General features: G+C 31.8%; 2 protein-coding genes and 1 long non-coding RNA gene across 7 annotated transcripts; 2 read left to right on the top strand and 1 right to left on the bottom strand.

The window, feature by feature from the left end:
- Positions 1–430: 430 nt before the first annotated feature.
- On the top strand, positions 431–2,301 carry LOC111638993 (the record flags this gene model as incomplete). Its single annotated transcript, XM_023384772.1, has 3 exons — positions 431–588; positions 1,555–1,738; positions 1,839–2,301. Coding segments are annotated over 3 exons (549 nt in total), but the record flags the coding sequence as incomplete, so codon positions are not given.
- Positions 457–24,756, top strand: LOC111638897 (neural Wiskott-Aldrich syndrome protein-like). Of its 5 annotated transcripts, none has more exons than XR_002758980.1 (11): positions 457–588; positions 9,247–9,396; positions 9,463–9,675; positions 9,749–9,871; positions 14,619–14,671; positions 15,349–15,460; positions 17,572–17,643; positions 17,766–18,017; positions 18,094–18,263; positions 20,197–20,257; positions 20,336–20,420. XR_002758980.1 is itself a non-coding variant. In XM_023384685.1 (6 exons), exons 2-5 carry the CDS (start codon positions 9,252–9,254, stop codon positions 14,627–14,629), a joined length of 492 nt encoding a protein of 163 aa, XP_023240453.1. In that variant the 5' UTR covers positions 6,436–6,837; positions 9,247–9,251; the 3' UTR covers positions 14,630–14,671; positions 15,349–15,550. The 5 variants fall into 5 exon arrangements, 2 of the variants coding, with proteins under 2 accessions (XP_023240453.1, XP_023240440.1); XR_002758981.1 differs by lacking the exons at positions 457–588; positions 20,336–20,420 and adding exons at positions 6,436–6,837; positions 24,450–24,756; XR_002758975.1 differs by lacking the exon at positions 457–588 and adding an exon at positions 6,436–6,837.
- Positions 17,571–18,079, bottom strand: LOC111638919. The gene is made up of 3 exons (XR_002758984.1): positions 17,975–18,079; positions 17,804–17,888; positions 17,571–17,628 (listed from the first exon to the last, which is right to left on the bottom strand). It is a non-coding gene; the product is annotated as an uncharacterized LOC111638919 (long non-coding RNA).
- Positions 24,757–25,130: the final 374 nt, after the last annotated feature.

Below are 25,130 nucleotides of genomic sequence, written 5' to 3' on the forward strand. Positions count from 1 at the left end.
CCCGCCGGCTCTAATGAGGGACTAAACACCCAAATCTCCCGTGTACGCGGCTTTGAACGAATTAGAACTTTTCTCAAGTATACTTGATTCGCTATTTATACATTTTATGCACTTATTTATGCATGTTTAATGGATATTTATGCAGTACATTAAAACTGTTTACGTCGGATTAAATAGAGTGATACAATGAATTCTTTCCACAATTAACAATTTATCATTTACGCAACTAACAAAATTAACAATTACTCGTTTATTGACGTAACAATTTTTATTTTATTTGTTACGCTGTATAGAAAAATATACATTGACATAAATGGATAATATCTCGAGTAAGTTTCATACAGACGTCATGGATAAATGTGGATTCCGTGTTGAAGGGAGTCTTGGAAAAGGATCTTTCGGCTTCATTAAAAAATTGCTCTGTGTGTAAATTGATTGTCACTTAACAGTTAAAATTTTACATAAATTCGACAAAAGCAATCCGAAGAACGAGATGGACAGATTTATAATTCGAGAGCTGGCTGTAATCCGTATTCTTCATCATCCCAACATCATCAAGTTCATAAAGACTATCGAAACAAGCAAACGGTAAGTTAATCTGATGAAAAAGTCAATTAAATTTATAAATGTTTATTGGATACACTTTATTTTATTATATTGAATAATCATTGAGCTGCAATTTGAAAACATTAGATATAAATTCCTACCTACCTACCGTAGAATATATACCTACCATTTACTATTTATTGTTTTACTGCATTCGATATTACATTAATTAATGTAGATATTGTATAAATTGTCGTAAAAATATTAGTAACAAAACTCGCTATTATGGTATTTTTGGCGTTGAAAGCAACAAAAACTTTATTTGTAAAGGACGTTCATAACATACAGAGACTTTCTTATTCCCGAAATGTAACTGTAATCAAATTTGGTTCCTTTTAAACTGCTAAATGTTTCTAGACGACGTTGAATAGCCGTACTTTAATTACTCGGTATAAACTGATTAAGCAAAACATTATGACTATTATGGTGTGATGAATGGTAGGAGTTGGCAGGTTCCGTTTCAACTTGTAAATGTCAACTTTTATAAGCAAGAAGCCGTCATTATGAACTCTCAATGTGTGTAGTGAAACTGAAATGTTCATTGAAAAGACCCTAAAAGAGTATGAAAAAGAACATACCTAGGAACGAGTATCTTCGAAGAGAGACTAGTGGGTGTTCCCGTGCAGTCGTAATGAGCACCCGCCGGGCGTTCATCTGAAAAGAAGAAACAAGAAAGCTTGGACCAACGATTCCAGAGTTGTTAAATCAGATATAAGTTGTTTTTCGGGTGAATTAGACACGTGTGTCTATTGGGTGAAATCAAGCCAATGGTGATGGTGTAATGTTCGGGGTGTTGTGGGGAAGCCAGAGGTTCCAGTCAGTGGACCACATTTTGACAAGATACATCTACTTAAATGTCATTGCAGACCAGGCACATTCTTTCATGAGCAAAAGATTCTGTAATTGAGGTTTGAGGAACATAACCAGGAGTTTGGCGTGTTGTCTTAGCCACCACATTTGCCGGATCTCAATCTCATCGATATTCTTCGATGGACTGTCCACTTTGCTACACATGCACACGAAACCTGCAAGAATTGAAACACCAACTTGTGGATGCATGGTCCTAGATACCAGAGAACCTACAAATCTCACTGAATCCATCCTCGAAGCTACTGAAGCAGCACGTAGTACAGTAACAGCATTTTAGGCACCCGATCATAATGTTTTGCTTTGGTTAGTGTATAAACAGTAATTAAAATGACTTTTCTGATATTTACTTATTTCGTTCTCAGTTTATACAGTATATAATCATGGAGTTAGCACAACGTAGAGACCTGTTAGAGATAATTAAGAGAAATAAAACAATAGACAAAGAGAGAACTTGTCGTTGGTTTCATCATTTAATAGACGGCATCGACTATTGCCATAATAAAACCAGAGAACAAAAGGATTTATATTCCGGAAATTCGAGCGGACAGTTGGTACCAAAGAGAATATGACCAAAAATGTGATGAAGAAGTACAAAAAGCATGACGAATTTCTTACTACGACAAAATATAGATGCAAAAGTCAGAAGATAAATGCGAAAACTCTAAATAATTAACACCAATTTTCATAAAATATACAGAATTATATTTGATATGATAAACTGACTTTTTCCTATTTTGCAATGTATTTAACTTACGTTAGATCTAGTTCAAATTACATCACTCAAGAACAGAAATTCTTATATTCGAAGTTCTGTTATTAAGTGAATTATTTGTTAATTACCATGAAACCATGATTTAAAACTATAACAGTTATTAAACAACATTAATAAACTATATGAATGCGAGGCATTTAAGTCTGAGCGTATGTGTTAAAGTATTTATTTTGTAGTTTCAATTTCATTTATTCCATTAATGTTTGAAAGATGGATCTATCATTATATCATCTAGTTTTCGCTTACATAGGAAGAATAGGAAATGCTCCATTTTCCGGATCAAAAGATGTCCGAAGAGACATCAACATTGCCAAAGCAACAGTAAGAGAACTTCCAGCCTATCTTGAACTTCTTACTTTCAGGAAGACGTCAGAAATTGGCTTTCATCTCCAACTCCTTTTCGTACTCTACGAAAGCCTTTCTCAATTTTGTTGTCTTGGCTTGGGATTCTCCCGCTCTATAAGTTCGAGATAATGCTTTGAAGACTCTGGCGGAAGCACACTCAATTCTTCATTCTGAAGAGGATCATTTCCCTCTTCCTCTCTCTCCTCACCCTTCTCTTCACTTGAAGGCCTTCGTCCAAAAATACTCCCAATCCATCTCCAAAAACTTCTCTTCTTTTCACTCATATTTCTAGAAAATCGCATCGATATAACAATTGAAAAACAATGATAACTTATTGTTGGCGAGCGTCAACAATTATTATCCGCTATCCATAGAACTGTATTAATATTAGGAATTCCTTTTTCACCCTTAATCGGAACTTAAACGAGTAACTTAAAATAATTCTAATACACAAGCCAACAAATTTCTCTCCAATATTTTAAAAAATATAACAATACCTCGAGAGACAAACAAATTTTACGTTTTCATAGCTCTATAAATAAAAAATTTTAATATCTTTGTACGATAAAGATAAAGTCGAACCTCAGGAAAGGAGATCAGGAGGCCCAAATTAGAACGTGCAAACCTACATTCACCTTTGTATCACTGGATGTAACCACTAGCATTCTGGATGAAGAGCAAACGACCTTTCTTCCCTGTACTTTTTACTTGTTAAACCTATTCTGATTGGCTGGTTGAATAAAACATAATATTAAACAATCTGAGGAATGGACAAATGGACGAACATATTCGATTGAATCTTTAATTTTGTATGTCTAATTTTAATGGAATAAAACGTTAATGGAAAAACGAAAATGCTGGATTCTTATGGATCGACACCATGACACAATGAAACTTTCTCTTCATATAGAACAGCATCTCGTCCTGTCAGACTGCGGGAAATATCTCGGCAGAAAAGCATCTTTTTTTAACTATGTCCATGATATAATTTTGGGTCGGGAAAATAAAGGGGGACCCGAGCCGTATCTCGAGTAGGATCGGATTTTAATGACGATTTTACTCCTTATTAAGACTTACAATTTTTTATAGAACCGATTCCCACCCTCAAAATTAAGCTTACATATAATGATTGTTAATAAGACTTTTTGTTAACATTAGTTTAATTAATTCAGTTAATAATACTTATTTTTAAAAAAAAATGACATATTGTTTTTTTAAATATTTTGAAACAATTCACAAAAATAAATAATTTTCAATGAAAAAAAGTGGTATTTCTTTTTCAAAAACAAATTACCCAAAGAGAATGTAGCTTTATTCATAATGTCTGGCCAATTTAATAAATTAATATTTATTAAATTACATGGTTATTTTAGTCATTATTCATAATGGCTGGGCATTATAATGCTTTATTAATCACTTGGTCCATAACACGTATATATAACACGTGTGTATATAACACGTATGTATATAACACGTTATATATCGATCCGAAAACGTGAATATGTTGGCAAACTTTGCCATTTATATTATCATGTAAGACAGGCGTTTTAATTTGCTTACAACGATCAATTCTCTCGAACTAATTCCTCTTTTATCACGCAGCGATCCGTGTAAAAACAAAGTACACTTTCCTTATTATATTCTCACAATACAAAATTTTCAAGTCTCGGTAAGTTAAATCGAAATTAATTAATGAAAATTTATATTTTTCAGTTAATAATTATCTAAATAAATCTTTAAACATTCATCAGAAAAACCAGAAGTGTTGCAAACTTTGTCTGCCAGGAAAGCTATGGCAAATGGCTTTTGGGATCAGATCGGATCGATGGGATCTAATGGACACGCGCACACAGATGATTTTCCACCAGGAAGTGTCTCCTGGGAGGTCTTTCTATGGGAAACTGGCTCTTTATTAGGGCATTAGGTACGTGATGAAAACGTGGAAAATTCCATGTGGCTAAGGTTCGAACCCGTATTCAGTGGTTTTATTTACTAGGCAACTGTCTTTTCGGACAAAATATTAGTAGAATTTGTGAAACGGTACATCACAATCAACTCATAAATTTATCGAGAGACTTTGAAGGAGGTAAGGAAAGCTATTTAGAACAAACGTCACGGATTGTTCAACCCCGGGGTGGTTTTCTTGCATGACAACATCTACTTGCATTATGCAATACATACTCAAATGATTCAATTAAGAACCATTCTCCATAACACCCTGATTTGGTGCCTAGCGATTACTGTCTTTTTTTACGCAGTGATATTGCATCGCTGTGCTTCAATGACGAGGAGTTGCAATCTAGCGTCTAGACGTGGCTGAATTCACAGACAGAATTCAATGAAAATGGTATATAAAAGCGTATTAACCTGTACGACAAGTTTCTCGATTTGTCTGGAGATTATGTTGAAAAATAGTTCAAGATTATAATTTTCAATTGTATGTAACGCCATAAAACTTATCTAACTGTATTGATGTTGCTTCAATAATCAAACGGATATCTCTTGTATTTATATGAAACATTAACTTTTTTAGAAATAAATTAGATTTTAGGATTAAGAGAAAAGTAAATATCATATAAAGTAAAATGTTAATACAGTCGACCCCCCTATAACACTGTTGATTTTTCCGTTTTATATGAATTCCACGTTGTACGAGTCACATAGATTTTACAAATGTGTGTGCCGGGCTGTGAATAGCTCACGTATTTGTAAAATCTAAGTGGCTCGTACAACGTGAAATTCATATAAAACGGAAAAATCAACAGTGTTATAGGGGGGGTTAACTGTATCTCATTTATTTTGTGAAATAATCAGTTGTAAAAGTGTTAACGTATCGTTTATCTGTTATAAGATGTTTTATACACATATTTCTTTCTGTTTCCTTTGTTATTTATATAATTATTTTGTATCATTTTCACATGACAAAGAGGAAAATTTTAAAGAAAATCGTAAAAATACAAGAAATTTTGCAGAATAAAGAAGACAATCAAAAGAAACTTCTCTTATTTAATTCCTCTCTAATTTGGTTAAATAATATGATCGTGTTGATAATCTTCTTCTTTAATCGTAATAAAATGCCAATTAATTTAATGGAAAACACATCGATTAAAATACATTTTCTTAATTACGAATTAAGAAGTTCTACAATATCGTATACAATTATTAAATATTATAAATGAAGTAGAAGTTATTTATTCTCCAATATTATTATGTTAGACGATATTATATAGTTTAAACATTATTTTAAAACTTGGTGTAATGCTTAATGATAGTAGAGAGTTGCCATTGGTATTTTGTATTACAGATATCGTTTGTTACAGTATTTTTCCGTTTTATCTGCTTTCTTGTGTTTGTTTTTCTTCTTCGAACGTAACTAAATCTGCAAAAAACGTTTTAAAAGACATTTATAAGGCTTCTGTTAATAGCAATGACGTATCTGTGCAAGAGGAGTCTTTTCGATTTTATGTGACAGCTCTTCAAGATTTGCCAAAATTTTCTGGTTGGGGTTTGTTTAATGTGGATAACAATCTCTTCGTAACTATTGTTGGCATGATAATTACTTACTGTATTATCATGATTCAGTTCTCGGAGATAAATTAACACAAATACAGAATGTTCCAAAATGAATTTTACTATTTTAAATTACTGCAATTATGTTAATTATTATCTGAGAAATATACAATATAAATCAATTATCTGTCTAAGATTCTCACACTTCCCATCTTGTTGTTTGGTTACTGCTACAGGCAATAGACAGCAAGACGTTTGAATGCAAATGGGACCACCGAAATCAAAGCTCTAGGAAGAGCCATAAACGAAAATGGTGTCTCAGCAATAGAGAAGTTTCGTCTTCTGCAGTTTGCAAAATTGAAATCGTCCATCATTATGCAACGCGAGTAATCTGCAGGAGTCGTAGAATTGTGGTTCTGTGGGAGGAGTGACAACGGATATGCTGTAGCGAGCGTAGAGAGAATTTCAGTATGGATTGGATGCCGTGTGACGAAAGATGTTCGTATTGAAAAATTGTAATGGGCAAATGAGAAACTTAAACAGTTTACCAATGAAACATTAAGAAAATCTGTATTCGTAGTAATTCGATTATTTAAAATGACTGTAAAATGTGTAATAATCGTGTAAAATATTGTTGGTTCTGTGGATTGTTGGTTCTGTGTGTGGACTTGGAGCGACTAATTGGATTTTTTTCATAACGAAGTTCTGGGCAAGGCATCGTGAAAGAATTCATCGTAAGTATGAAAGTATAAATGTTAACGTATTGTATTAGTGGTAAAACGGGATTTATACTTTAATCATCGTATGTCAGGCTCGTATTATATTGCGATGTTGTGTAGTCCGTAGTTTCTGTTGAATTTGATGTTTGTCAGTAACTATTATTTCGTAAGGTTTTTTTCTAATATTAATTTTTGTTAGAATATTATGCAATTCTAATGTATTCGTGTTTTTTTAATTTTTATTGTCTATATCTTAATGTTGCGTAGATGGATAAGTGAGTAATATTTGACTACAGTTTGCGGGTATCAAGTTCTTTTTGTAAAGCTTATTCTTCTAAACGCACTAATAAATTTTTTAAATACATGAATTTAAAGTGTTTTCTAGATATCAAATAACCATAAATGATTTCCATAACTTCTCTTTTAAAATAGGAATAGTTATGTTTAATTATAATTGCTAATATTTATTATAAAAAATCTATAGCAATATAATAAAGACTAGTTTCCATGTTAAACAATTTAGAATATTTATCATGCATCATATGTTGCTGCCCACCAGTGACTGAGTGGACAAAACCTACTGAACATGTGGGTTTGTTCCTTGTCAATAGGCTGACCCCAGATTATCTTGTAACAATCTAAATAGGAGCTGTTTTTCCATAAAGTTCTCCCAGGGGGCATCCCCCTCAACAGATCACCTGTGTGCCATGTTACCACATACATATATATAAAAAAAACAAACAAGCATGCTGCTGTGCCAGAAAAATTGCTGTGTAATTTCCATTATATCACAATAGATATGTTTTTACTATAGGAAAACTTAATCCACTAAACTATTATATAATATTATGTTTTGCTATAAATTGATTTAATGAATTAATGCATTTTAAGAATCTGCAGTTTTGCTTAACATAATGAAGAATGAATCCAAGCTTTTACTTGGTGTAATAGAAAAATGAACAGACAAATACATAACATTTATATTGTTTTATTTACAAGATTTAACTGTGCTTATTATTAGATATAGGTTCTCAAGTTTTTATTACATTCTCTTCTGACAAATTGGTTAATAAATCAAACTTAAAAAATAATTGTAATAGGAGTCTATATAATACCACATATGTAATGTTTATAGTGTAATTAGAAACTAACTTGTCATATTAACACAAAGATTAACAGAAACATGCTATCAGACAGACCATTCAAAGCCATCAAAAATCATACTATTATTAATTCACACTATTATAAATGAAAGTTAGAGTGACTCCCTAAATGAGTAGCTCTGTATAAAATTAGTTTCACTTCTGCTTTTTGGAGCTAATGGCACAAACCTGAGTTATAGTTAAACATGAATAAACTCATGAGTCATTTATATAGTGTATGTGTTTATTGCTCATTTTAGTATTAAATTTAATATTTGTTATTTCACATTAATAGCAAATGCAATTTGTTTGGACTCCAAAATATTTTTGATTATCGGATATCTCATATAAAACTGGCCCCATTCACTGATTGAATAAAACCTGGGCTGGTAGTGCAAACTTCCATAACATTTCGTGAATAAAACTAACAAGGGAAAGACACTGTCATGGTGTCATATTTCAATGAGCATTAATATTGTGAATGTATGCCAAAAGTAATTGATTCATGTTTTCAGCATTTCATCTAGTGGACCCTAGTTTCCAAAATATTGTTTAAAATTGGGACTTTGTAGTTCTATTAGCATATAAACTATGAGATAAAATGTGTCATTTGTGGAAACATAGTAAAGCTTGTGGCTTCTGCTCTACTTTTATTTATATACATTTTTTGTACATTACATGGATGTACTGCACAGTATGTTGGAAGATGAAGCATGCAATGACATAACGTTGTAAATGAAAAAAATCAAACTTTTCAGGAGAGGTAAATAACACCTTTTTTCTAGTGAATGAATTTATTTCAATTTTACAATAAAATGGTAAAATCTCACTAGGTTACAAATTTTCTGGAATATCAAAATTATGTAAATGTAAGCTGTAATGTTTTTAAGTGCCAAAAGTCACATAACTTGCACATTAAATGTTATGGCTTCATATAAATTCAACTTCGAAATACAGCCACTTACAGCACCGCTGTTGCCACGATATGTTTTGCAGCAGAAAACACTGCATTTAGAATTCAATTCTTCATTAAATGTATTTACAGAAAAATGGAATTTATAATGTTGTGGCATTGCATGCTTCGTATATCATTAACGTGCAAAATAAATATTTGTTACAATGAATATGATTCATTGAAAAATGAATAACTGTAAAATGCTATTATATCTATAAATACAAAAGTAAAGTTTAGTTAGGAGTACGTTAATTATTCCTAGATAAAGCTACTGTAGAAACAATTTGAAAATATTTAAGTTAAATATATGTAATATTTTTCATTTAGGTTCAATGCAGATGCCACCACCTCCATTACATGGTGCCCTGCAACCTAGTTCTGTGGCTCCACCAATAAGACCACCTTCATCAGGACCATTACCATTTCCACCTGGACATCCTCCACCTCCACCTCCTCCTCCACCACCACCACCATCAGGTAAGTTCTGACATCATTGAAAAATATTTAAACTGGCCTTATAAGCAAATTAATAAAAATGATTAGGTGGTATACCACCTCCACCGCCAGTACCTCCACCCGTGTCGAGTTATGCAGGCATGCCTCCACCTCCACCACCACCAACCGTTCCTCCTCCTCCACCACCTCCACCCAGTACTAGTTCTTCTCAGATACCAGTACCTTCCAGTAATGAACCCGGACCTGGTGAGATGATGCAACAAAGACAGGTATCACCCGCTATGCCACCACAACCTATGGGTAAGTTTTTAAGTATTTTCTGTAGAATACTTTAACAAATATTTTTAAAACTGATAAATTGAAAAATTTTTAGGAATGCCGCCACCACCGCCCCCACCACCATTCCAGGGAGGAGGTATGCCTCCTCCGCCACCACCCGGAATGCGACCACCCCCACAAATGAGCATGAACTTTGGACCCAGACCGCCACCTTTTGGTATGTATTATGTTTACATTTTTTTTAATGTTTGTTTTATATCCAAATTTATCAATAAAAGTATTTCTAAGTAATAGAGTATAATAGTGCAATATAACATCTTTAAATAAATGTATAACAGCTTAAAAAACTGTCATCTGGATCCGTCCTGGATCCAGATGACAGTTTTTTAGGATTGTTCGCTGTCACATTCGAATATCTAGCACAGGTTCTCGGAAACAAAGAGAACATTTTGCAATTAAGCAGTTCACAATTCTTGCGTTCGAATATTCCCATCTCTAGTTTGAATCATTCTAGACTAAGCTTAGTAATAGTTTTTCTTTACGTATATAAGTGATTTTTTTTATTATAAAAATGAACTGCATGATATTTATCTGATGTAGTTTAAAGAACCTGTTCAAAACAGGAAAAAAATACAGGTGGCCCTCAGTTTACGCCGCAGTTCCGTTCCTACAAAAGCCGGCGTAAAACGAACCCATACAGTAGATCCTCCTATAAGACGGTAGATACGTTCCGTTCTTTATGAATCAATTTTGTAGGAATCATAGTTTACGGACTACGGCTGTTTGAAAGGTTTTCTTTCATAAAATTAATCGATTCTAGACTAATTCGACTCAACATTTCCAAAATACGTATATTTTTTTGAAAATAATCCGTATAAACTACGTTATAAACAAAAAATTGTAGGATTGCTTACCGAGTGTGTACCGTTCGACTACGCCCGTTGCTAAAGCTTGGTTTCGTCGCGGAACAGCGCATCAAACCGCGGCCGCGATTTCTGATATTATTTTTCTGCGAAAACTTCGTTGACCTTTGGAGACATCCTTAATATAAATAATTTTTATGGCCGTTAAATAAGAAATGTTTCTTTCACAAGAAATGTATAAAATTACAGTACTGGACAGACGATAGGTCGCCTAACTCGCCGTAGCGTGACGCTAGACGGCGAAAAATATATATTTAATTATAATAAAGTTACAATAAATTAAGTTAATATATAATTATATATACAGTACCTAATTTATATATAATTAATATATAATTATATGTACAGTACCTAATTTATATATAATTATATGAACAGACGATACTAAACTCAATTTATCCGCCTAAACGTCCGTAGCGTGGCGCTACGGACGGCGGGAAAGTAGTTCGGCTGCCCGATGACGTTTTAAGTATTATAGGAGTTATTTTTACCGTTGTTTACGGATACTGCCACAATTTTTATAGGAATCATAACTATAGGAAACGGTTTTATAGGGGGATCTACTGTATTTACACTGAGATATAGGGTTAGGTTCCACTATAGTTGAAAGGATACAGCTACGGACGAGCGGCGACAGTGGAAAATTAAGGAGGGAGAGATATCGTCTGGTCAACAAGAAGTAATTTGTCTCACTAACGATAGTTTGTGATCGCCGGAAGTGCTATTGTGTCGTAAGGTGTTTTCCTGAACGAACTGATACGAAATAAATTCAATGGCGCTATGGATTTGGACGCCATTTATTGGACTATTTTTAAGTTTGATAACTTGACTCGTGGGTACCTAAACGTTTTAGTATTTTAATATTAATTTTATGCAAATGTATACATACCCTATAATATTAAACAGAGAAGAAATAAATATATTCAATAAAAATCTTTGTTTTAACGAATGTACAATGTCGCGGCTCGGTAAATATGTCAACACTGAAATCTTGTCAACACTGAAATGTCAACACTGAAAACACTGAATCTTGCTTTAGGAACAAAATAACGGTAAATAATATACAATTTTTACTGTTAATTTTTGTTATACGTCAATGTAAATTTTAACTACATGTGTTCCGTGGTTTTATTTACTGTGGCATTTATATATAGCCCATTAGGGCAATGTAAAAATTGAAAATACAGTAGTTCCTGGTTAACTTGCACTTAATCACTATTGATATATTAATTGTATAATTCAGTTTGCAAGACTTATTTGTATATGTAGTATTAAATACTCGATTCTGCCCCTGGTTATTAATTCCGTAAAGACTAATGTTAACAATGGCCTTGTGGCTGTATTTACAATACGTGTTCACGTGATTTATATTTCTGTGACATTTGTTGCAACCGTTATCACAAATACAATTTAATTTCAAATCGTCCGCTAGCGTGTAACACTCAGAACCAATAGATTTTTCCATAGAGGAAACAATTCCTTACGTATTGCTTTACTCCTGTTGTTTTCCTTAGCATGACAATTATTCTCTCCTTTTTCCGACCCCTTTCCCCAATACACTTCCCCGAAGAGGGTCTTTTAATTAGCCGCACTCATGATGGGTATGACTAAGTTCACAACGAGATAGCACCAGTGACCGAATGAATAAAACCACTGAACCAAGTGAAGTTTTCCGGGATTTTCCTCAAATCTAATACATAAGGACCAATTTTTTATAGAAAGTAAGTACTCTTGTGAGTTGCCTTTCCCACTTTACACTTACGAACTTCATATATTATTCACAAATGTGTGTGGAAAACATAAAACACGTTTAATGAACTTTTGGGCCACCCCTAAATTAATTAATCAATTAATTGTGTCAAGGAAATTTAGACTAGACCATATGTTATAACATCCGAATCGATTCACTTTATTGTAGGTCTAAAGTCTAGACCAGTGTTTCTCAACCTCCAACGAATCGACGCCCCCTTCAACGTAGTATCGTCCCCTTCACTTCAAAATTCCGATGCCGAGGGCCAAGGCTAACGCCAAATTCTTACTGCATTGAATAGACTAGTGACTAGTATAATGTTTTGTTTAATTATTATACGATATAACGAATAAAATATCTAATTATTCTTAATATAATGTTTTACTATATCGCCCAGAAAATTGTTTTTTGCCTCCCCAAAATATAAATTGTTACAAATCGCCCCCTCAACATGGAAAAACGCCCACATGGGGGACGACATCGCCTCATGTGGGCGTTGAGAAACACTGGTCTAGACGAATCCATATTGTGCTTGATTAAGAAGACCCTCTTTACTTATTGTAGCACCTGCTAATTATCAATTACTGTAATTTTTTATTGCAGCCGCTGGAACATTGGATACCCCCTTCCTCCCCCATGAATGGTTTAAAAAGTCTGATTTGACAACTGTAAACTTACGTTAAGTAACCGAATGGATAAAACCAGTGAACACTTCGCGGGTTTAAGTCTAGACCAACGGGATGGCCACTCAAATTTTCTTCACGTGTATAACATCCAAACACGGGCTAGTTTTCCATGGAAAATACTCCCGGGAGAAGTTCCTCTTAACTGTTCACCCAAATGTTAGATTGCCTTATTCCATCAGCCCAATCCAAACTCCGAAACCAGGCTCTTAAGCATCCCGGACACCGTGGGCATGTGCCCATGGTACCCAGGATGTTACCGTTACTGCTTTAATAGATATAAAAGAAATTGTTTATTTTATTCATTCTTGCACCCTTCTATAACAGCTGTGGCACAGTTATAGGAGCAAAAAACTACATGCTTAGAGCAACATATTTTACGTAAAATAATAAAAATAATACATAATTTTCACCCTTAATTTAATTATAATAATAATCTTTTATGTAAGATGACTGTATATAATATGTGGATACAAAATAATGTCTGTGATGACATTATGTATTGATTCGAATACAGATGAATATGTTAGCAAACATTGGCATTTTGCTATTCATGAAGACAAGCATTTTAATAAAGGGAAATTTACTCACAACGATCAATTTTCTCGAATTAATTTCCGCATTAACACGCAGCATACAAGGAGGTGAAAGGAAGAATAACAAAATACATTTTCGCTTATTATATATTCAATGTTTAAAACTCTTCAATTTTTGGTAAGTTTTCAATCACAATTTCTAAAAAGTTGTATGAGATTTTTCAGTTAAAGTACCCCAATTTAACACTGTCTAAAAGTTGTTTATCAGTCTAAATGCCACCAGCAAATTTAATATGGTGGCATATTATTACGTGCTGAAGACGTTTTCGTAAACAAAATTAGCTCCAAAGCTAACAATTATGGCACTTTTGGCGTTGCAAGTAACAAATATTTTATTTGTACAAGATAATCATTCCGCACGGAAACCTTAGCAATGTAAAATAATGGTGCTTAGTATGGTCCCCATTCTGAAAGTGTAAAATCTGAACACAAAGAATAGTGTGTTCAACCGGTGATCGTAACGGATTCTTTTTGATGCTTCTCACAAAGAGTGTGTTACTGCCTTTCAAGCTGTCAAATTTGCAGCATGGTCTCATATACAGCAATTTTTAAATGGTTAATTTTGGATGAAACATCACTAACTCCAAGCACTGATTTTGCCACAAGTACTAATAATACATATTACAGCGAAGTAATACAGTATTACCAAATCATATAGACTCGGCCACTCATTATGTTAAGTTGTATATTTACAAGGTGAAAACAGCCTATTGCATACTTTTATACTAACAACTCAACATATGGTTCAGTTTTTAAAAATATAATTAAAGGATAAAATATAAGTACGTGTATTTATATTAGGTAGATTCTATTTAATGCAGCCATTAATTTTATTTTTGTTTAAAGGGCTGCCATTTAAATTTCAAAACAATAAGATACATTAAGAAATAAAGTTTCTCTCGTGTTTCACTTAAGCTAGAACTTAAATATATTTAATGTACTTCATAACTTTCATAATGTAAATGTAAATGAAACAAAAGATTATTAATTAAATGCATTTTATATTATTCAGTTAAATTATAAGAAGAGAGATTCCTCATCAACGTCAACATATATTTCGAAATGGTAAAGATAATCTACTATAATGTTAAAAATTGAAATATTGAATTGATGCAAAAAAGTTTCTGGAATTTTCTAGAATTTTCTATTTTATAGTAAAACATTTATTTAAGAAAATAATTACCATTACATTCAAGCATATTCCTCCATAGATTGGCAAGTCACGGATTTCTACTGACTAAAACTCTGACTTTTGACTCTAAGAGAACTCTGCAAGTAAGATTTTCATCTTCTCATCATCAGCCAACTTCTTTCCATTTAATTAAGAAATGTTTTATGGAGCTGAAGAGATGGTAGACGGAAGGTACAATGTCTGGGCTATACTGGAATCTCCTAGCTAAAATAAAGCAGCTTCTGCCTGATCACCCCATCATAAGTGTGGCCTTCTGTTGCCATTAAGAAACCCCGCAATGTTCATCTGTAAACGGAATACAATGAACTAATCACAACCAAGTATCTTGCTAAATTCTCGCGTGGTCAGGTGTGAGTTGGATTGGCTTCCATCAGCTTCAGCAGCACGTCATTCAATAGGGCGAAAGGATTACTTGATCGTGGCTTATCTTCGGCTTCATATAACCCAGCATTAAATTTACCCAAGAAAATTCTAAAAACTTTTGCATCAATCCAATAATATTAGTATAACTTATTTATTTAATTGTGTATCATTGTTTATTTCTTTGTAGCAATCCGTTATTCAGAAAAATTTCAATTCTGCGAGAATATTCATTGCTAATACAGAAGCTGAAGAAAGCGGCTCTGAAATGTTTGAGAGCGAATGGAAACCTTTACTAAAATGTATGAATTTCTTCGGTTTGACTTTCAAACAGAGAAAATCTCCCCGTATCATTTTTATGTTGTTCGGAGCAAAAGTATTTCCTGCTTTCTTTCTTTATTTAACCATATACAAAATATTAACTGATCGTCCTTCTATTATCAAATGCTTTATATACGTATTTATATTTATTTCCTTTATGATTTATTTATATATTTTATATCATTTTCACATCAAAAAGCACCAAATTTTAAACAATATCGAGAAAATATATGAAATTTTAAACAAGAAAGACGTTGTAAAGAAAGTTCTATACCTTAAATGCTTTCTAATTTGTCTTGATAATACAATCCTTCTGCAGATTTTCTATTTTAATCGCAATAAAATGTTATTTAAATTAGATGGAACAACTACGATCCGAACGAATTTCATTAATTATGAATTGCAAAATTCTACAATTTCGTATATTTTTGCATGGTTTTTTTTCTTATTTCTATTTATTCAAAGTAATTTAATGGTCCTTTTCTTTTCGAATATTTGCAAAAAGTTCGAAAGTTCTTTAAACAAATTAATTTTTAATCGTATAGGCAAAAGAGAAGATATTAATTTAGTAATGAATAAATATACACAGTTGTTAGATACTATACACCACATAGAAGTTATTTATTCTCCAATATTATTCTGTTGGACGATCTTGTTTACTTGCAACGTTATATTCAATATCGGTTTTATTCTTAATGAAGATGCAGAATTGTATTTTTATATAATGCATTTCTTTTGTTATTCGGTATTTCAATTTTATTTGTTTTCTGATGTTTGTTTTTCCACTTCAAGCTTAAGTAAAACAGCTAAGAATGTTTTAAATGCCATTTATAAGGCATCCGTTGATGGCAACGACAGGTTTCTAAAAGAGGAAACTTTTCGATTTTATATGAGAGTTCTGCAAGACATGCCGAAATTTTCTGCTTGGGGATTTTTTAATGTGGATAATACTCTATTCGTAACTATTGTTGGTATTATAATCACTTATAGTATTCTTATGATTCAATTTTCAATAATGAATGAATAATCTATGTTTTAAAATATATTTGTCTTTATTACATATGTATAAACTCTAATAATAATCCTATAAAAGTTGATAAAACTAAGAACAAAGATGTAAATGAAGAAAACTTGAAAGTTGTGTCATAAGATAACTGGAACCATATTTAACAATAAGACTCAACGTATGAATAAAATGCACATTTCTCAGATTAAATCAAGCATCATTATAGAAATAAAGGCTATTGCAATTTCTTCGTTATCTTCTGTAGTAGTTCATCCCTTTTATGTAATATAAAATTAGTGATTATATAAGTAATGTGCTTCGAAGTACTACAGTATAATACTTATGTAATCACTTTAAGTGAGTACGAAGTAATGAGGACTAAATATGTGCTGCTGTTACATTATGTAACTATCAATACACGGGTAGTTGGAGCACTCCAGTGACTGTTTAGACTGCCGGATAAAAAAACATCATTTCAACTGAATATAAAAGATTAATAGAAATACATACGCTTGTAATATTTGAATATCTTATATTCAAAGTTAATGTAAATACAGTAGAGCGTCGATTAACCGAATCAATTGGGGACTGGGATTGTTCGGATAACTGGTATTTCGGATAACAGATTATGTACGAAAAATTTGTTCAATGTATCCGATGTTGAAATTTTTCTCCGTTGCGTGTCGCTTTGCGTTGAATTTTCGTCGATGTTAAACCTAACGAAGACTATTGTATCGTTAAAAATTATTTTTTTATTTTGTACAAACAAAATAAATATATTGAAAAATATAAAAACAATAAAAAATTATACTTCAAAAGTTAATTTAGTATCAAAAACGTAAAATATTTGAGTAGCCCAAGATTGCAGCGCCACAGCACTAGCAAAAATCTAAATTTTTCGATTGGCATTCTTTCGGATAATTGACTTCGGATAATCGACGCTCTACTGTATTATAAAAATATGCATTTTTAAAAATATTTTTAATAATTTATACATTTATCATAGTTCATATTTGTATATAAACAAAAATTTCATTATTAAACTTTTATTCTATTTAACTTATTATACTATAATGTAATTTTAAGATGTCTGAAGTATTAATTCATCAAGATGTCGGAAGTGTTAATAGCATCCGAAGTATCCTGTAATTAAAAAAGGTAGATTTAATTTTCAATAAAAAAAAGTAATAATTTAAATCTGTTGTAGTTTATTTTCAATTTATTTGATTATTAAAATCTAAACGTTTGTTACTTTAATTCATTATTTACTGAATCTGCAGCTTCCAAATTTCAAATAGATAAAATTCATACTTAATACCTGGGCGAACAAAAATTTCCGTGAATTTTTCATGAACCGTCGGTTTTGTTCCTCACTACTCGGACACTCACTTTGTGGGCCTGGCCTATTCCAAGATGAGTAAATCAGTATTAAAAAAAGGCCTTCTTAGTACCCATAAAAATATAATTAAAAAGAAAACGCATTTCACACCCATTTTATTCTGACAACAATAATGATGTATAGGAAATATAAAGTAATTTGTCACATTATTTTATATTACATTTTGAAAAGTCGTAATGTAAACAAACCGTTTTTACTTGTTTTTATAGATAAACTTTGTTTTATTATTGTTATTATTAAGAATGTATACACAAGAACTTGTAATAAAGAAATGTAAAGAGAAATAATGACTTTCTCGACATTATTTGCAACAAAATCAATCGATGAAGTGTATTTTTTATCAAAGGCTCCATGAACTAACAAACCTTCAATATTTCTCGTAAGTTAATACAATTTTTTGTAGTTTCTTTAATATGTTAATTACAACACAAAATTTAAAACATTTTACATTTTGTATAAAATTTATTCTTCGTTTATATTTCAAATGTTTAAATTCTGTTAGCTTAGAATTAATTGTCTTACTAATGCACTTTAACGGAAATATGATTGTCGTTATTTCTTATACAGAATGATAACAAACCTCACTGACATAATAAATGATAACAAACCTCAATGGCCTTTTATATTAAAAATTAATAGGGCAATTACTTAGACCCTTTTGCAATGCATAATATGCTAAACACTGATGCCAGTTTCCATCCTTTCCAGTTCTTCTATCGAATAGGGTTGCTGTAACCTCAGTCTCTAATGGAATAGGGAAATTAAGTTGTAGCATTTGAAAAATATTTGGTTTTATTGCATTCGAAATATCATGTAGTATCTTGGAAGTCTGTTAATTAAATTTGACAGGTGAATTACTTCGCTGCTCAAGGGGCTAGCGGCGCTTCACTGAATACAAAAATACAATGCGGGTTTATGTGCGATTACTTTAGCTTAGCAGTGATAAAGATATGCAAATAATACGATTTAATATACAATATCAAACGCTGTAAAATAAAACAGAGCTAATCTAATTATCACATCATTACTAACTTAAACCTAACTGCCCGTTTAACCATTCTCACATTGCAATTTTGTTATGCAGGGATGCCTTTATTTATCATATTTGACAGTTCGTTCCGGGTACCTATTTCGAATAATTCAGATTATACTGAAAGTTAATAATACGTATTTTTTCATGTGCTATAAGATTATAATTGACATTGTTTCCCTATTTTCTTTACGGGCTGAGATACAAAATTCAAAAGTCACTTGCAGAGACGTTCGAATGTCACCGGATTCGTACGACCCGAGCTACTAATGTCGCCTTGTATCAAGTAATGTGCCAATAAAATTTCATTCCCAGAACTTTTTTGGTGTGTTGATTTAAATCAACCAGTGAAAACGCAGGTGACTAACGAGATGTATTTTGCGGGCTCTGACGAAGAATGAATCAGCCATTTTACTAATTTTAAAATTAATCATTTAAGCCATTAATTTTAATATTTATATGCCAATGTAATCATCTTTAATCTGGGCCCAAAGAAGACATCTTGTTACTCACACGTGTTAAACACTTTTCGGCGGAATAAAGTGAGAAAAAAGTAACGGAAACTACCGAAATGATACTCACGTAATCAAATATATTTTTTTAAATAGTAGTATACATTGCATTGGAATAAAACTTTCATAGAAAAATATATTAAATTAACAATTTAAATTTGCTTATATACAGGGGTTATAATTAAACTGACCGTATTCAGAGAAATTTCAGCAACGTGGCGTGTAACGCTGGCTTTCAATTCAGCTAGCGACCTAATCTTCCTATAATGTTATTTTTAGGAATCCTTACAACCAGACACTGGTCTAGTTCTTGAATAATATTGTGAACTGGAGGCTCTGTCAACCACTGCAACAGCGACTTCTTTAACAATTTCTTCCCGGCAGCACATACCCAAGTCTTTAGTCTCTTCAAATTTCATAATCATGTTTTTCGAACCATTCTTTGACATGGGTCCCTTTTGCAATCGTTTTAAATGTCAATATTCTCGCAGTACTGCTAAGCTATTGCTACCATTATGACAAAACAGTTTTACCAGCAATGCTCTCACTTTCATCTGTAAGGGCATGATTAACAATAACATAAAAGCATACGTAAACACCAAGTTTCATCAAAATCCGATAAGCAGAACGGGCTCTACATGGGTGTGAATAAGATCAGTTTACTTATAACCACACTGTATATTGCATTTATAACTCTTTTCTCTTTATGGACATTAATTGCCAAGGCCATCCGACTGTCTTTTAACCCTTATTTTTATTCTTTTATATAGAAAATTACGTAAAGCGAATGGTAAAGGAAACATTTCCAGTTTATCAATATATATTCAAAAAGTAAGTAAGCACTATTTAATTAAATATTTAGTATATTAAAACATTTTGTAAATTTTAATATAATGTAATTATATTCAGTAACAAGAAAATGAATAAAGTTCAAGTATTTTCATCTCAAGATGAATCTGAAAGCAATGGAGACAACTTGCAGGGTCATTGGAAGCCATTAATGCACTCACTTTGTGGGCCTGGCCTATTCCAAGATGAGTAAATCAGTATTAAAAAAAGGCCTTCTTAGTACCCATAAAAATATAATTAAAAAGAAAACGCATTTCACACCCATTTTATTCTGACAACAATAATGATGTATAGGAAATATAAAGTAATTTGTCACATTATTTTATATTACATTTTGAAAAGTCGTAATGTAAACAAACCGTTTTTACTTGTTTTTATAGATAAACTTTGTTTTATTATTGTTATTATTAAGAATGTATACACAAGAACTTGTAATAAAGAAATGTAAAGAGAAATAATGACTTTCTCGACATTATTTGCAACAAAATCAATCGATGAAGTGTATTTTTTATCAAAGGCTCCATGAACTAACAAACCTTCAATATTTCTCGTAAGTTAATACAATTTTTTGTAGTTTCTTTAATATGTTAATTACAACACAAAATTTAAAACATTTTACATTTTGTATAAAATTTATTCTTCGTTTATATTTCAAATGTTTAAATTCTGTTAGCTTAGAATTAATTGTCTTACTAATGCACTTTAACGGAAATATGATTGTCGTTATTTCTTATACAGAATGATAACAAACCTCACTGACATAATAAATGATAACAAACCTCAATGGCCTTTTATATTAAAAATTAATAGGGCAATTACTTAGACCCTTTTGCAATGCATAATATGCTAAACACTGATGCCAGTTTCCATCCTTTCCAGTTCTTCTATCGAATAGGGTTGCTGTAACCTCAGTCTCTAATGGAATAGGGAAATTAAGTTGTAGCATTTGAAAAATATTTGGTTTTATTGCATTCGAAATATCATGTAGTATCTTGGAAGTCTGTTAATTAAATTTGACAGGTGAATTACTTCGCTGCTCAAGGGGCTAGCGGCGCTTCACTGAATACAAAAATACAATGCGGGTTTATGTGCGATTACTTTAGCTTAGCAGTGATAAAGATATGCAAATAATACGATTTAATATACAATATCAAACGCTGTAAAATAAAACAGAGCTAATCTAATTATCACATCATTACTAACTTAAACCTAACTGCCCGTTTAACCATTCTCACATTGCAATTTTGTTATGCAGGGATGCCTTTATTTATCATATTTGACAGTTCGTTCCGGGTACCTATTTCGAATAATTCAGATTATACTGAAAATTAATAATACGTATTTTTCATGTGCTATAAGATTATAATTGACATTGTTTCCCTATTTTCTTTACGGGCTGAGATACAAAATTCAAAAGTCACTTGCAGAGACGTTCGAATGTCACCGGATTCGTACGACCCGAGCTACTAATGTCGCCTTGTATCAAGTAATGTGCCAATAAAATTTCATTCCCAGAACTTTTTTGGTGTGTTGATTTAAATCAACCAGTGAAAACGCAGGTGACTAACGAGATGTATTTTGCGGGCTCTGACGAAGAATGAATCAGCCATTTTACTAATTTTAAAATTAATCATTTAAGCCATTAATTTTAATATTTATATGCCAATGTAATCATCTTTAATCTGGGCCCAAAGAAGACATCTTGTTACTCACACGTGTTAAACACTTTTCGGCGGAATAAAGTGAGAAAAAAGTAACGGAAACTACCGAAATGATACTCACGTAATCAAATATATTTTTTTAAATAGTAGTATACATTGCATTGGAATAAAACTTTCATAGAAAAATATATTAAATTAACAATTTAAATTTGCTTATATACAGGGGTTATAATTAAACTGACCGTATTCAGAGAAATTTCAGCAACGTGGCGTGTAACGCTGGCTTTCAATTCAGCTAGCGACCTAATCTTCCTATAATGTTATTTTTAGGAATCCTTACAACCAGACACTGGTCTAGTTCTTGAATAATATTGTGAACTGGAGGCTCTGTCAACCACTGCAACAGCGACTTCTTTAACAATTTCTTCCCGGCAGCACATACCCAAGTCTTTAGTCTCTTCAAATTTCATAATCATGTTTTTCGAACCATTCTTTGACATGGGTCCCTTTTGCAATCGTTTTAAATGTCAATATTCTCGCAGTACTGCTAAGCTATTGCTACCATTATGACAAAACAGTTTTACCAGCAATGCTCTCACTTTCATCTGTAAGGGCATGATTAACAATAACATAAAAGCATACGTAAACACCAAGTTTCATCAAAATCCGATAAGCAGAACGGGCTCTACATGGGTGTGAATAAGATCAGTTTACTTATAACCACACTGTATATTGCATTTATAACTCTTTTCTCTTTATGGACATTAATTGCCAAGGCCATCCGACTGTCTTTTAACCCTTATTTTTATTCTTTTATATAGAAAATTACGTAAAGCGAATGGTAAAGGAAACATTTCCAGTTTATCAATATATATTCAAAAAGTAAGTAAGCACTATTTAATTAAATATTAGTATAGTAAAACATTTTGTAAATTTTAATATAATGTAATTATATTCAGTAATAAGAAAATGAATAAAGTTCAAGTATTTTCATCTCAAGATGAATCTGAAAGCAATGTAGACAACTNATTTATATCATTCCGTGGTATAAATAATAAATTCGTATCAATAATAAATTCCTATTACAAATAAAAATAATTTATTGTTAATTTAAAATCTTCGCTAGGGCGCCTCTAGTGCCCGTTTTTTTCATACCGTTATGCGGACGGATACAGGTTCAATGGGTTATATATATAATGTATTAGCGCTTCGAGCGATTCTGTTGAAAATAATGCCGTGAAACTCGTTATTTGTGTTTACATTTTTTTACTAAAAGTTCTTACGTACACATTTAGGCATTCATTCCGCAGTTTATCAATACCTTTCGTAGAACTACTTTTCAAAATGAAAGATTCACAATAAATTTTATAGTTTTCATATGTTTACATTGTGCAGAATATAAAACAGATGAGAAATGAATTTTGAAATATAGCTTAAACTGAATCTCCTTCAACTCTGATGCTACTGTTTGCAGTTTGTGTAATGTAAAAATTCATGTGAATATGAAAAAAGAAATGTATTCTTATTTTAACACATATTTCTCTACTTTACTAGTTGGTTTATTATAATATTAGGTGTTTTCGAGATACAATGCCAATATGACAAGGTGCACGCAACTCTCTCTTATTGCAGTTGCGTCTGGAAATCGCTAAGTGTGATCACTACTAAAGACATTATGTTCCTCATAGATGAAATTAGCAATAGCTTTCAACGTTATCTGCCAACTTTTTCCAATTATCCTTTTAATATCTTTGACTATTGTGTTATGTTTTTGAAGTGTTGAATTGATGCTGTAGACCCCTCTTCAAGTATCCTAGTGTTTCTATATTTAGCAACTATGTGTCGAGTTGTATTGTAATTTAAAAACAGCCGTTGTCTAGCTTCTTTAATATTTAATCCAGCTGTCCGTTTTCTTCCAATGCTGGCAAGAAATGCAAATGAATCTGTTGACACGTGTTTTAGTAAACGAGAAAACTTATGAAATATTTCATTAGGTTAATAAAATATGTTGATATTTTAAATTGATAAAATTTATATCAAATTTGTTGCTTAGGTATCGTAAATTGTTTTATGTAAATTTTATAAACGAGGTACGTAAATTAACTCGAAGCGTTTGCAGTAAAAATAAGTCGAAAGTGTTTGCTGTTGATAAGTCACGAAAAATGTTATAAATGAAATATTTTAAAAGTTTTATTTATTTTTGTCTGAAAATAAAGTAGTGTCGTTAATCTGTTTCCGCCAGAGAGATATTGTTATAAAAAGTCACAAAACGGCACTGGTAGTATTGTTCTGTGGATTGTTGGTTCTGTGTGTGGACTTGGAGCTACTAATTGGAGTTTTTTTTTCATACCGAAAACTTACAAGAGTTCCGTGCAAGGCATCGTAAAAGGACTTGTATGAATTCATCATAAGCATGCAAGTATAAATGTTAACGTATTGTGTTAGTGGTATTATAGGGATTTATAGTTTAATCATCGTATGTCAGGCTCGTATTATATTGCGGTGTTGTGTAGTNTAAGAAAATGAATAAAGTTCAAGTATTTTCATCTCAAGATGAATCTGAAAGCAATGGAGACAACATGGCTGACTTACAGAGTCATTGGAAGCCATTAATGATAAATATGAATATTCTTGGCTTAAAATTTGAAAATAAATATTCTTTGCATACTGTCTTCATGCTGTTTGGCGCTACAATGGTTCCAGTTGCCTATGTTTCTTTTGCATTTATAATAATGTACAAGCAATCAATTATAATGTATACGTTTATTTTCCTGTATTTTTCTGTTTCATTTACATTTTACTTCATATTCTTGTATCACTTTCACATCATTAAGAAAAAAATTGTTATTTAATATACTAAATATGTACGAAATTTTAGATAAAAATGAAAATAAGAGTATGAAAAATACGATATTATTATTATTTAGATGTATTTTAATATGGATTTATGCTATAATTCATCTAACATCAACATATTTTATTCATATTGGTACAGAAATTCATTCAAAGGATAAAATTCGAACATTTCAATCGAATTTTATCGGTACTGAAATGAATTCGTCGGTGATTATATTCATTGTAGTGTGTTGTTTTCAATTGTTTTTATGTATGCAAAATAATTTCTTGCTGCTTTTCTTTTCTTATTTATGCAAAGAATTAGAATATTCTTTAGATTATTTACGCAAGAAACTTTT

Source organism: Centruroides sculpturatus, unplaced genomic scaffold, assembly GCF_000671375.1.
Source record: "Centruroides sculpturatus isolate CEXI.00-Female unplaced genomic scaffold, Cexi_2.0 scaffold90, whole genome shotgun sequence".
In the NCBI taxonomy this organism is placed as follows: Eukaryota; Metazoa; Arthropoda; class Arachnida; order Scorpiones; family Buthidae; genus Centruroides; species Centruroides sculpturatus.

Coding starts and splice junctions, on each gene's coding strand:
- LOC111638897 (XM_023384685.1), top strand. CDS start 9,252: ATGCAGATGCCACCACCTCCATTACATGGTGCCCTGCAACCTAGTTCT. Junction 9,397..9,462: donor TCCACCACCACCACCATCAG/GTAAGTTCTGAC, acceptor AAAAATGATTAG/GTGGTATACCACCTCCACCG. Junction 9,676..9,748: donor TATGCCACCACAACCTATGG/GTAAGTTTTTAA, acceptor AAAAATTTTTAG/GAATGCCGCCACCACCGCCC.